This window comes from Odocoileus virginianus, chromosome 22, assembly GCF_023699985.2.
Source record: "Odocoileus virginianus isolate 20LAN1187 ecotype Illinois chromosome 22, Ovbor_1.2, whole genome shotgun sequence".
NCBI lineage: Eukaryota > Metazoa > Chordata > Mammalia > Artiodactyla > Cervidae > Odocoileus > Odocoileus virginianus.
The window spans coordinates 2,585,555-2,599,397 of record NC_069695.1 but is presented as its reverse complement, the minus strand read 5'-3'; the positions used below and the strand labels follow the sequence as shown (position 1 = coordinate 2,599,397).

Genomic DNA, 13,843 nt, shown 5'->3' with positions numbered 1-13,843 from the left:
CTCAGTCTTGTTTGTTTTTAAACATCCTGAGGTGAAATTGCATTCCATGTTATACCATTGGTTACAGATGTGTCACTTTCATGAATTAAAATACACTTCAGAGGAGCATCTTTTTTACAATTTGTGACATACGTGTGGTTGAATTATAGCATGTTAATCACTGCTGTATAGCAAAGTGACTCAGTTATATGTGTATATATATATATATGCTTGCTTTTTCACACTCTTTCCAGTATGGTTTATCACAGGTCACTGACTATAGTTCTCTGTGCTGTTCAGTAGGACCTTGTTTTTCCATCCCTTATGTTCCAGTTTGTATCTGTTAATCGCAGACTCCCAGTCCAACCCCTGACACACACCCCAGCCCCTTGGCAACCACCAGTCTAGTCTCTGCGTCCCTGTTCCTGTTTCATAGGCAGGCTCATTTGTGTCACGTTTTAGATTCCACATATAAGTGATATCATCTGGTATTTCTCTTTTTTGGCTTGCTTCTCTAGCTGCACAGGATAGCATCCTGATGTTGGTTTAAAATTCAGTACTTAAACAAAGACTGTTGCCAAAGTAATTTTCAAGGCAAATTCAGTTAACACTTGAATGTGTTTGTAGTTGCATCTCTCTTAAATAAGTACGCATTCATGTCAAGAAAGTAAGTCATGGTTTTGTTTCAAAGAGTGCTGCCTGCTCAGATTGCAGTTTCTCCTTTCTTGCTTTTCAGGGCTGTTGTATTACGCAGGACATGGATATGAAAACTTTGGGAACAGCTTTATGGTCCCTGTGGATGCTCCAAATCCATATAGGTCTGAAAATTGTCTGTGTGTACAGAATATCCTGAAACTGATGCAAGAAAAGGAGACTGGACTCAACGTGTTCCTGCTGGACATGTGCAGGAAGAGGTAGACAGTCCAGTCCTCACACGGGAGCCTGTTAATGTCACTTAAACATCAGCCTCAACAAGTTAGATATAATGGCACACCCATGAAGCCTTCGAACACTTAGAGTTGGTGAATTTTAGATTGTAGAGTGAGATTGATTAAGAAGAAAACTAGAAAATACATTTTCTCTATGTGTTTTTATTTTTCCTGCCTGCTCTAGAATAGAAGTGATGAACAAAAGGGCATGGGTACTCACTCATACTAGAAAAGATGCAGCCCCTCAGACTGCCTTTAGAATGTCTTCTGCAATCCCTGCAGCTGTTCCTCCAGGAATTAGCAGAATCAAAACTCACAAGAGTGGGGGCCCTTAGCAACTTTTGCTCAGCTTTTAGCAATCAAAATCCAACGCCCAAGTTCAAATGTAATTCCAGTTTTAAAAGCTAACAAGAAAAAGGGATGATTCTCTGCTGTCTCAGTCGTTGGGGAATCCTGGATTATTTTTGGTAAATACATAGGTAACTAGATAATTGAAAGTGATAGGTTCAAAGTTCCTTTATGTGTTACAGAATAGTATAATACATATTTTCACTGTATTATTATTTGTGCTCTTTTAAGAATGCCATTTTAACTTTTTGTATTTGTATCTGTCCTTTTCCTCTGCCTTTTAAACAGAAATGACTATGACGATACCATCCCAATCCTGGATGCCCTGAGAGTCACCGCCAATATCGTCTTTGGATACGCCACGTGAGACTTCGATGTTGGGGATTCTGTCATTCTTTGATGACTTTTTTTTGATACAACAGGGTTTCTGTGGGTTTTTTTTACTGTCCTGGCTCTTCGATGCCGCACAGGCTTTTCCCAAGTTGTGGCAAGCGGGGGCTACTCTCTAGTTGCGGTGGGTGGCTCCTCACGGTGGTGCCTTCTTGTTGCAGAGCACGGGCTCTGGGGCACGGGCTCAGTAGGTGCGGCTCCAGGCTCGAGAGCACAGGCTCAGGACTTGGCGGCGCACACGCTTAGTTGCTCCGCAGCACGTGGGATCTTCCCAGATGAGGGATCAAACCCATGTCTCCTGCCTCAGCAAGTGAATTGTTTACCACTGAGCCATCAGGGAAGCCCAGTGACTTCTTTTTGATTGTAGATTAGAAGCCTAGAAATATCCATAGCCATCTAGGCATAAATTTGCCTCAGTATTCTTAATGCAAAATTTTAAATAATTGACCTCAGCACTTTAGAGCTTGGCATTTTTTAACTAAGCCTCAGAGCACTTAATTCTTGCTTAAAGGTCAACTCTTTAATTAAGATGTCATGTGAGAGGCAGGGTAGTATATGAGACTCATTAGTTTTTATAGAAGCTTCATGGGCCAAGTGTTTGCTTTTTTTTTAATGTCTTTTCAGGTGTCAAGGAGCAGAAGCTTTTGAAATACAGCATTCTGGATTAGCAAATGGAATCTTCATGAAGTTTTTAAAGGATAGGTTATTAGAAGAAAAGAAAATTACTGTGTTACTGGATGAAGTTGCAGAAGGTAAAATAAAACTAAAGAGAAAGCTACTTATGGTTCTCTGAGTATTTTAATCCTACAGTCATTATTTGGGTTTGGAATTAGTATCTATTTCATGGAACAATGAAATAGTTTATATAATGTTCATAAGAGTGCTTCTTTCCTTATTGGCTTAGCTGTATGCATTAGTGTAGCATTACTTTGACCTGCAAGTCTGAGCCCAGACATGATTGTGAAATCAATGAAGTTTAATCCTCAAAACTCCTTACCTTGTTTCAATAATTAATGCCTGATGCCACCCAGTCTGCTTATTTGCAAAAAAAGAGAAAAAAAGTTGTCCAATGAGCATTTTCTTTCAGGGTCAAACAGATGCAACTTTATAGAAATTTCAAGGCCCTGTGGGAAAAAGGCTGGGTTCTTTTTTTTTTCTTCCTTTGACTAATTTGGGAGTTAGAAATTCTGCTTTAAGGACAGGATGCTAGAGGTCTGCCACCACGTGGCTCTTCCACTCCTTCTGTTCTTTCGTTTGCTGCCAGGCACAGCACTGGGCTCATGTCACTCTCTGAAGAAGCACCTGTCACAGCAGCAGATCGACGTGTCTCTTTTTTAACACCATTAGTTGCTCAGTCCTGTCCGACTCTTCACCACCCCATGGGCTGTACCTTCCAGATTCCTCTGTCTGTGGAATTCTCCAGGAAAGAATACTGGAGGGGGTTGCCATTCCTTTCTCCAAGGGATGTTCCTGACCCAGGAATCGAGCCCAGGTCTCCGCATTGCAGGCAGACTCTTTCCCATCTGAGCCACCAGGGAAGCTCATAAGTCTCATTAAAAAGAAGGCAGTTCTTTTGCAAACTGGCTCCCTAGGAAATGGAGCTTCATGGATATTCCAGAGATGGCATCTGAATAGTTTCGCAATCCACTCGTTAGTCACACTCATTTATTTTCATGTTTTTATCAGTGTAATCCCTTAGCTGGGTCACTTGACTTCACTACTTTCCCCTTCAGTGTAGACAGCCAGGGCTCTGACCCTCTTTCTTCAACCAAAGAAGTTCTGCTTTTACCTGATTTACATATTGTGTGGGCTTCTATTTAAAGTTCTCATTTGAAGACAAAGTTCCGGTGCCTAAAAAAAAGCCTTTGGAGTGTCAGTTATTTTCAAAGTGAGATCTATGAACATGCTCCCAAGACTCTAAAATGTTTTATTCTAATTTTAATCTGTCCTATCTTAAAACTTAATAAAAAGCACCAGTTCACCCACCTGTTGTTCTGTCAATAAATGGCATCCCAGTATATTTGAACTTCTGGATTATATTTTTATTTATACTTTATTATACATTTGAACTTTGAATTCTTCAGGATAATTTATTCTGAATACTTTTAAGTTTTCAAAGATCATAGGCCAAACAGTTGAGAAGAAAAACCACCTTTCCAGTTTCAGTTGTTGTGCCAGTGAAACAAAATAGGAAATAAATTGGTTGCTGTTATAAGGTTCCTGCTATCAATCTGGGACCCCAGATTTTGGTTTTTCTACTTGAAACAGCATTATTAAGTTGCTTGAAATTGCACGGTAAATTCTTTCCTATCTAGTTCTGGCAATATGGCATTTAAGGTACCCAAATGCCATCTTGCTCTATAAAACTCCACGATCTGCTAGAAGAAAAGATTTATTCAATTAGTGATGTACTTTTTAATAAGTCCCTTGGAACATACTTCTGACAGTTTTTATTGTGAGTTAGATGTCCAGCGTGAATCTCAGACTTTGACAGTAACCTATATCCAGTTATATGTTCCCTCTCTCTTTCCTTGCCCCCCTTTCATGGAGTTCGGTTCAGTTTAGTCACTCAGTTGTGTCTGACTCTTTGCGACCCCATGAACCACAGCACGGCAGGCCTCCCTGTCCATCACCAACTCCCGGAGCTTGCTCAAACTCATGTCCATCAAGTCGGTGATGCCATCCAAGCATCTCATCCTCTGTTGTCCCCTTCTCCTGCCTTCAATCTTTCCCAGCATCAGGGTCTTTTCAAATGAGTCAGTTCTTCGCATCAGGTGTCTAAAAAATTGGAGTTTCAGCTTCAACATCAGTCCTTCTAATGAACACCCAGGACTCCTTTAGGGTGGACTGGTTGGATCTCCTTGCAGTCCAAGAGACTCTCAAGAATCTTCTCCAACACCATAGTTCAAAAGCATCAATTCTTCAGTGCTCAGCTTTCTTTATAGTCCAACTCTCACACCCATACACGACTACTGGAAAAACCATAGCTTTGATTAGACAGACAAGTAATTATCTGTTTTTTAATATGCTGTCTAAGTTGGTCATAGCTTTTTTTCCAAGGAGTAAGCGTCTTTTAATTTCATGGCTGCAGTCACCATCTGCAGTGATTTTGGAGCCCCCAAAAATAAGGTCTGTCACTGCTTCCACTGTTTCCCCATCTGTTTGCCATGATTTGGCAAACATGGGACCAGATGCCATGATTTTAGTTTTCTGAATGTTGAGTTTTAAGCCAACTTTATCACTCTCCTCTTTCACTTTCATCAAGAGGCTCTATAGTTCTTTTTCACTTTCTGCCATAAGGGTGGTGTCATCTGCATATCTGAGGTTATTGATATTTCTCCCGACAATCTTGATTCCAGCTTTTGCTTCATCCAGCCCAGCTTTTCTCATGATGTACTCTGTGTATAAGTTAAATAAGCAGGGTGACAATATACAGCCTTGACATACCCCTTTTCCTATTTGGAGCCAGAGTGTTGTCCCATGTCCATTTCTAACTGTTGCTTCCTGACCTGCATATAGATTTCTCAAGAGTCAGGTCAGGTGGTCTGGTATTCCCAGTCTCTTTAAGAATTTTCCACAGTTTGTTGTAATCCATACAGTCAAAGGCTTTGGCATAGTCAATAAAGCAGAAACAGATGTTTTTTTGGAACTCTCTTGTTTTTTCAATAATCCAACAGATGTCGGCAATTTGATCTCTGGTTCCTCTGCCTTTTCTAAAACCAGCTTGAACATCTGGAAGTTCACGGTTGATGTACTGTTGAAGCCTGGCTTGGAGAATTTTAAGCATTACTTTACTAACATGTGTATCCTTCTAAATCTTGTTTATCATTCCCTTGATTTGCTTCTAACATAGTTTTAATTGAGTTTATGTATGTTTGCAAAAAGTAGGAATATTTTAATTTGTGTGCTTAGTCACTCAGTCGTGTCCAATTCTTTGTGATCCCATGGACTGGGGCCCACCAATCTCCTCTGTCCATGGGGATTCTCCAGGCAAGAATACTAGCATGGGTTGCCATGCCCTCCTCCAGGGGATCTTCCCAACCCAGGGATTGAACCCAGGTCTCCTGCATTGCAGGCAGATTCTTTACCATCTGAACCACCAGGGAAGCCCTTATTTTAATTTAGTTGTTTTGTAACTTCCCTCTCTCTCTCTGACCTTACTGTTATTCATGAAAGATAAATATTTGGAATATCTTTCTGAGTAAAAGGGATAAAGTCTTAGAGTTTTATGTCTGTTTTCCCAGATAAGAAACTACTTTCCAAGACCAGATATTATTAATTTATTTTCACTAATAATATTTACACAAATAGGATGAATTTTTTGTAATGTATTTATGCAAAGGAATGTAGTATCCTTTTATAAATTTAAATTGAGATTTGTCAGTATTCATGTCTTAAATCATGTTGCATGAAAATAGTGTATTAGAAAAGCACGTGTATAACATTTTTAGTAAGTTCAAAACCTAAAACATTGACACATACTATTTACCAATATCTACATGAGTAAAAATTACAATATGTGTAAGAATATACACAGTACTTTGGTTACTTTGAGTTGGGGAGACAGTAATGGTGTTTTAACATGGTTTGTCTTAACATGTTATTTCTTTTCTAAAAAAGAAATCTGAGATAAAGACAGCATGATATTTTAACACTTTCTCTTAGCTGTGTAGTCATTTGTTTAACTGAACGTATTTCTCCACAGAGTACACATAAATCCTGACTGCTCTTACAGTAAAGAAATATACTTTACTTCTTTGTGAATTTCAAGGCTTAGCATATTAGGGACTCATCAATAGAAATATAGAAGCTAATAGCCAGAAAGGGGCCTGTAGGAGTGAGCTGGTCCAGTACTTTTATCTGTTTGCTCACACCATATCCTTGGCACTTGGAACCATGCCTGGCACATAGTAGGTGCTTGGTAGGTGTCTGGAATGAATAAGTGATGTTGAGAATATAACCTGATTTGTAGGAGGGTTCTTGGCCAAAATGAAACGATGTGGTCTTAAACATAATATTCACATCTTATCTTTTAGATATGGGTAAATGTCACCTTACCAAAGGCAAGCAGGCGCTAGAGATTCGAAGTAGCTTATCTGAAAAGAGAGCCCTTACTGACCCAATCCAGGGAACAGCACACTCCGCAGAGTCTCTGGTGCGAAACCTCCAGTGGGCCAAGGCGCATGGTACCGTAAAGTCTTTTTTATGCTCTCTCCCTATTATATGTTCATGTAAAACTATGAAGTCGTTTTCCCTCTAAATTCACAGCTTTCCTCCAAACTTTGCTGTGAATGTTTTAGCCTAGTGAGTAGGATCTTAGTCCCTAGCCAGGGATTGAACCCAGGTGCTTGGCAGTGAAAGCACAGAGTTGGAACCACTGGGCCTCCAGGGAATTTCCTGTAACGTGTTTAAGCGACAGAAACAGCTCTAATAGTATTTTGCCCCATAAAGAATATTTGTTTGCTGCTCATTACCAGAAAACTCACCAAAAATTCTTTAAGTAATTATTTATGTAAGTTTTTATTGTTCTTTTTCAGAACTTCCAGAAAGTATGTGTCTTAAATTTCAGTGTGGTGTTCAGATTCAACTGGGGTTTGCAGCCGAGTTTTCCAACGTCATGATAATCTATACGAGTATAGTGCACAAACCGCCTGATATATTAATGTGTGATGCCTATGTTACCGACTTTCCACTTGTAAGTCTCTACTTTTTTCTTTTATTTAAACTATAATGGTATAGCCTCACTAAAGACTAATTTTTGAAAACTTAAAAGGTTATGATTAAAGTATGTATACATATATCACATATATAAAAATATTTGTATTTAAGTAATAATACTCATAATATTTAAAAACTAATCGCCAAAATACCTTAAATATGTTAAATTTAGGAATGTCCTAAGTTCACCCAGGAAATAAGCCTTTAATTTCTCTTATCCTAAATAGTATTTCACATATCAAGGAATAAAGCATGTTACACATATGTCCAGAATTAATCTCTTAAAAACTTTCCCCGAAATAGTTACTACAACAGCAGGAGTCATACTTGTCAAACTGTAGTAGCGTTATTGGAATAGAAACCTAGCTCTCTCCAGACACTCAGATATGATACTCATTTTGTTTTGGCCTAAAGGAGCCACCAGACAAAATCCCTTTTCCTGCACCATTGCAGTAAATTGAGACATGAGCACAGAGTAAGGCACCCAACCCAGAACGTCTCCCTTGCTTCTGATCAAGGCTTCATGGAGGGCAGCGCTCAGCGTGAGAGCCTGCGGTCTGCACTGACCCCAGAATTAGACGGATTCGTCCCGTAATCCTGGCATCCCTGGCCCAGGATGGGGCCCCGGACGCTGGAGCGGCCGAGCCTGAAGGCTGCTCTCGAGTCACACCGCAGATCTCTTGCTCTTGGCAGCAGTTGGCTGTAAAGGAAGAAAAGGGGGGGAGAGGGAAGCTGCCTTTGGCACGTCCATTTATTCCTGTTAAATATACGAGTCACATAAATCCACCTGCACCTTCCCCACAGGATGACTAAGGAGGGAGGGAGTCCAGGAGCCAAACACTCATGGGGCCCAAACTTAAAGGAAACTTGAGGACGGTTCTTCAAAGTGTTTGCAGAAACAGTCTGAAAGGAACTATCCTTCCAGAGCTAACTTCTTAAAGTGTATCGGTGAGGAATTTAGAATTCCATTTATTATTATGATGATTTTAGAATGTAATCTTCAGTGTTCCTTTAGCCCTGGGTAGGGTTTACCTTGGAGAAGGCAATGGCACTCCACTCCAGTACTCTTGCCTGGAAAATCCCATGAACAGAGGAGCCTGGTAGGCTGCAGTCCATGGGGTCGCTAAGAGTTGGATACGACTTCACTTTCACTTTCACTTTTCACTTTCATGCATTGGAGAAGGAAATGGCAACCCACTCCAGTACTCTTGCCTGGAGAATCCCAGGGATGGGGGAGCCTGGTGGGCTGCCATCTGTAGGGTCGCACAGAGTTGGACACGACTGAAGCGATGCAGCAGCAGCAGGGTTTACCTACTCAGATCACAGTTCATCAGACAGCAGCACCTGTTAAGATGTTTCATGGTCACAGGTGATGTTGTGACTTTCACTGACTTCATTAATAACATTTTCTGGTTTTCACAGGACCTAGATATTGATCCCAAAGATGCAAATAAAGGGACCCCTGAAGAGACTGGCAGCTATTTAGTATCAAAGGAGCTTCCCAAGCACTGCCTGTACACGAGACTCAGCTCACTGCAGAAATTAAAGGTTACTACTTTTCCTATTTATAACCAGACTTCCCTGGTGGCTCAGATGGTAAAGAATCCACCTGCAATGCAAAAGACCTGGGTTCAGTCCCTGGGTTGGGAAGATCCCCTGGAGGAGGGCATGGCAACCCACCCCAGTATTCTTGCCTGGAGAATCCCATGGACAGAGGAGTCTGGTGGGCTACAGTCCATGGGGTCGCAAAGAGCAGCTAAGCAGAAGGAAAACTTTTATGAAAGTGAACATGCATTTGTGCCTGTGAACTGTGTATTGGTCCAGAGATGTGCTGCTTCATTTCATATTAAGTTGAAGCAGAGAGAACGGCTATACAGCAAGTCTCATCAGTGACCTTTTTCGCATTTTGCATTCTGTCCTTAATAATGGCCTGAGGATTTATTTGTGTGTGAGAGTGCATATCATTACCCTCCATGTTATTAAAAAGTTAGAGACAAAGAGCATAGTCTATTGTAAATACCTTAGCATTTTCAAATAAGCATTTCCTAGCTTGATGACTTTATGCAAAACGTAACAAATTAGAATGGGAATTTATTTTGATCTTTTTTCATTTCTCGTTGACCTTACACATGAGAAACTACGTGATTTTCATGGTCTATAGGGTTGAGCTTTGCAACAGAACCATATTCTTGCCAGACTCGAGTTTTATTTAGAGCTGCATGACCCTGGGAGGCCTTAGCCAAACCTTGGGGTGTGACGTGAGTACTACTGATAGTCACACCAGGACGGCGGTCATCAACCTGCCACGCCCTGTTCACGGCTAGTCGGCCGACACTCTCCATGTGTCTTTGAACTTCAGTCCATTCTCCGATTCATGTATACGTCTCCACTTGTGATTGTGGGTAATTACTTCATAATATTTTAAAAACAGCTAAATTTTTTACCTCGACGTGAAGCTGATTTTTTTTTGGGGGGGGGGGGGACGTGCTGGGTCTTCATGGCTGAGCGTGGGCGTTCCTCTAGTTGCGGGGAGCGGGGCTGCTCCTGCTTGCATTGCTTGGGCTTCTCACTGAGCTGGCTTCTCGTGGCAGAGCACAGGCTCTAGGCACACGGGCTTCAGCAGGTGCAGCTCACAGCTTCAGTGACTGCCGCCTGCGGGCTTGGTCGTTGCAGCCCACAGGCTCTAGAGCGTGGGCTCAGTAGTTGCAGGCATGGGCTTATTTGCTCCTCAGCACATGGGACCTTCTGACCAGGGATTGAACCAGCATCCCCTGCACAGGCAGGCAGACGCCCATCCACTGCACCACCAGGGAAGTCCCATAAAGCTGATTACTGTTTCATTAAAAGATCACGCCCTGTCTCCAGTAATAGGGAAAGACAGTTTTCCAAGCCCCGCTGATTGAAAAAATATGTCTTCACTGTTCATTGGGAATGTAATACAAGATCTCTGTGATTCTATCTATACTAATTCAATGTATGGAATGAGGAAAATGGAAGCTGGTTCTAGCTAACCTTTCTTAGTATAAGGGAAACGTCAAGGCTACTTTGAGGGTCTGGAACCTGGGAAAGGAGAGTGAGACTGGCTGTTTTTGGCTGCTGTGTGGTTTTGTCTGGATGTGTGTGTGTGAATGGTATCCTAAAGCTGATACACTCCCCTGGTTGATGAAAAGGACAAACCTCATCTCTCCTCCTCCCCAGGAACATCTGGTCTTCACAGTCTGCCTGTCGTATCAGTACTCGGGACTGGAAGACACCGTAGAGGAAAAGCGGGAGGTAAATGTTGGAAAGCCGCTCATCGCAAAACTCGACATCCACCGGGGCTCAGGGAGCAAGACGCGCTTCCAGACTTGCGTCATGTGTGACGGCCCCTACCACAGCCCTGCCGCCGGCTCCGCGGGGGCAGCCCGCTACCGCCCGCCTCGGGACTCCTTCTCCGGCGCTTACCACTCGCATCTCAGCAGCTCGAGCAACGCGCTGCCGTCAGATGGCTGTCGCTGCAGCCGGACTGCGGACGCCTTCATTTCAAGCCATCGCAGCCACCATTACTCATGTCAGTTTGGCAGGAGCAACGTGCCAGTAGAGACGACTGATGAAATACCGTTCACTTTCTCTGATGGCCTTAGAATTTCTGAAAAGTGACTTCTTTGTTCTTGAAAGTTCTCATAATTAGTAGATGTCTCATCCAGCAGTACTTACAGGAAGTGAGAGATTAGGGGAAAAGCAAATAGATATACATGTAGCAAGACAAAATTAGTTGACAGGCATTTCATGGCAAACTCAGGACTTTGAGATGTTGGAATTCTTTAACTACAGACCTCCTCTTGAGATTTTGTGGATGGGTTGATTTGTTCTGTAAGTATGAAGTATGGGCGTGTATATGTTTGTGTACATAACAGTGTTTCCATCTTGACCACTCTGAAGTAAGAACAGTGGGAACGGCATTACTGTAGGATAAGTCACTGTATTTCTAGAACCAGGAAAAGGACCTTGGTGATCATCAGGCTTAACCTAATTTTTGTCAGTGGGAGAAACAGACTGAGGCATCTTATTTAAGTTAGAGCTGAGATCTCCAGGTTTCTATTGCCATGTTTATTCCACTACACATTGCCTTCCTGACAGGTTCTGAGACAGGTATGATTTCTGTAGATAGACTTAAAGACATGTAAATAAGAATGTCTGTGTATAATCTAGAAGCGCATGAACTTTAGTTTGTGATTATAGGACTTTGCTACAAATACTAGTTAAGTTTGTGTATAAATCTTTGTAGAATGGGCTGCAATGTCTTATTTCTTAATTCATAAGGTCATGAAAGCACATGAGAAGTAATGAAATGTTTGTCTGTGGTAAAGCTTTAGGCAGCAGGATAATATTGCTACTGGATAATCTTGGTAGCTGTTTACCTGAATCTTACAAACCCTGGACCTGACTTCCTTGATAACATGTATTTTCTCATTGAATTTTACTGGTGTTAGGAGATAATCACCTTTGGTTCTACAAAAAGGAAGTTTAAAAAGCAGCTGGCAGTAAAAATAAAAGGTTGAATTAGTAATTTTAAGACATCCGCAAAGAAAATCGCAGGCCTAGATGTCTTCACTGATCTATTCTACAGACATTTAAAGAAGGAGCACCAATCCTTTATAAACTTCCAAAAGTAGAAGAGGAGGAAGACTCTTTGCGACCCCACGGACAGCAGCACACCAGGCTTCCCTGTCCTTCATCTCCTGGAATTTGTTCAGACTCATGTCCATTGAGTCTGTGATGCCATCCAACAATCTTGTCCTCTGTCATCCCCTTCTCCTCCTGCCTTCAATCTTTCACATCATCAGGATCCTTTCCAATGAGTTGGCTGTTCGCATCAGGTGGCCAGCATATTGGAGCTTCAGCTTCAACATCAGTCCTTCCAAAGAATGTTAGAAGTTTATCTCCTTTAGGATTCACTGGTTTGATCTCCTTGCTGTCCAAGGGACTCTCAAGAGTCTTCTCCAACATAACAGTTCAAAAGCATATTGTAATACAAAACCAGAAACATCACAGGAAAACTGTAGAGCAGTAGCTATTATGACTATAGACACAAAATCATCAAAATACTAGCAAAGTAAGTCTAGCAACGTATTAAAAGGGTCACACACCATGAGCAAGTGAGATTTATCCCAGGAATGCAGATTGGTTTAACAAGTCATATATAAATTATATTGTTATTCACAGTAGTAATATTCTGCAGTGTTGCTATGAATACTAAATTAGCGAATACAGAGCCACTGCTCCTAGGGGGAGTGTGTGTGTTTCACACATACACATATCTCAAATAGACTATAACCTTAACTCCTAAAAACAATTTATCCTGGTAGATTTGTTTTGCTGTATTAAAAAAATGAGGTTCAGACTATTAAGTGACTTGGCTGAGGCCCCCCAGCTAACGGTCCAGTGTCGGGATCCAGACCCGCCCGGCGGGCCCCAGAGGCAGAACTCACCCTGCACTGCCTTCCCCTGCCTTCAGAGGTCACGTCTGCAGGAAAGCTGAAGCAAGAAGGCAGGGCACTGTCTCATTTCTCCTCAGCTGAGAACACGGACGTCAGGGAGATGAGCGCACCACCAGTCTGCACACGTCCTTGAATGGCCATCGATGGGCTGCAAGTATTGATTTGGGGATTATAAACAAACCATAAATAAGTAAACTGGCAAATTCACACAGAATCGTGAGTGAGGATCCTGTTCATGAAGAGAAAAGCTACCATTAACATTTTATTTTAAATTTTTTATCTTGTATTGGGGTATAGCCGATTAACAATGAATTAAAACTGGATTTTACACTTTGGGGTCACCTGACCTTGTGGTCCCGGGAAGTAGCCTGGTTTCAGGGCCCACAGCGGCATTCCCACCGGGAAGATGAAGTATGCTTGTTGGGGAAGGCCAGGTGAGCCCTCCCCGGAAGCAGGCCTGTGGGGACGGGTGAAGAGATTGTAAGCATGTTAGGAACCAGGGGAAATGCTGATGGAGACGCTGAAGAATCCAGGATCCAGGCTGAACTGACCCAGACACCCATCTCATTAACCAGCATTTCCAGCAAGCTGGACACTTCAAGCCCAGAGTCCCGTCAACAGCCTCGTCTGCTGCCAGCATCCTTTCTGACGGAGGGTCTTCTTTAGCAGTCAGAACCCCAGTCGGCCTGAGGCTGGCCTTCCTGGTCTGAGAGCCATCCTAGACGCTGTCTGCTGACTCCACACATCTCAGGCCTGACCCATGAAGTGTCCATGTCTTAAAGTGACCCTCAGGATCAGCTTTCCCCTCGGTGTTATGCCCTGGACCCTTGTTGGCAGATGTCACCAACACAGATGACCAGGGCGCGGGCCGGGGCAGCAGCAACTGTAATGGTGGAGTGACATCAGCGCTGATATATCCGTAGGCTGAGATGAGTGTCCCCAAAGAATGCAGTGAGGAAGGAGAAGGAAGATGTTCACGGTGTCCTGCTCACCCGAGCT

The 13,843-nt window shown here is 42.4% G+C and overlaps 1 protein-coding gene across 3 annotated transcripts in view; it reads left to right on the top strand.

Moving 5' to 3' along the window:
- MALT1 (MALT1 paracaspase) overlaps positions 1–11,638 on the top strand; it is a 61,700-nt gene extending 50,062 nt beyond the window's left edge. For all 3 annotated transcript variants that reach the window (XM_070452450.1, XM_070452451.1, XM_070452452.1), the window contains 7 exons: positions 716–893; positions 1,545–1,619; positions 2,271–2,398; positions 6,683–6,832; positions 7,184–7,341; positions 8,787–8,912; positions 10,563–11,638. In XM_070452450.1, coding sequence (XP_070308551.1) covers positions 716–893; positions 1,545–1,619; positions 2,271–2,398; positions 6,683–6,832; positions 7,184–7,341; positions 8,787–8,912; positions 10,563–11,003 — 1,256 coding nt within the window. In that variant the 3' untranslated portion in view covers positions 11,004–11,638. The remainder of the gene's footprint in view (positions 1–715; positions 894–1,544; positions 1,620–2,270; positions 2,399–6,682; positions 6,833–7,183; positions 7,342–8,786; positions 8,913–10,562) is intronic.
- The last annotated feature ends 2,205 nt before the right edge of the window (positions 11,639–13,843 follow it).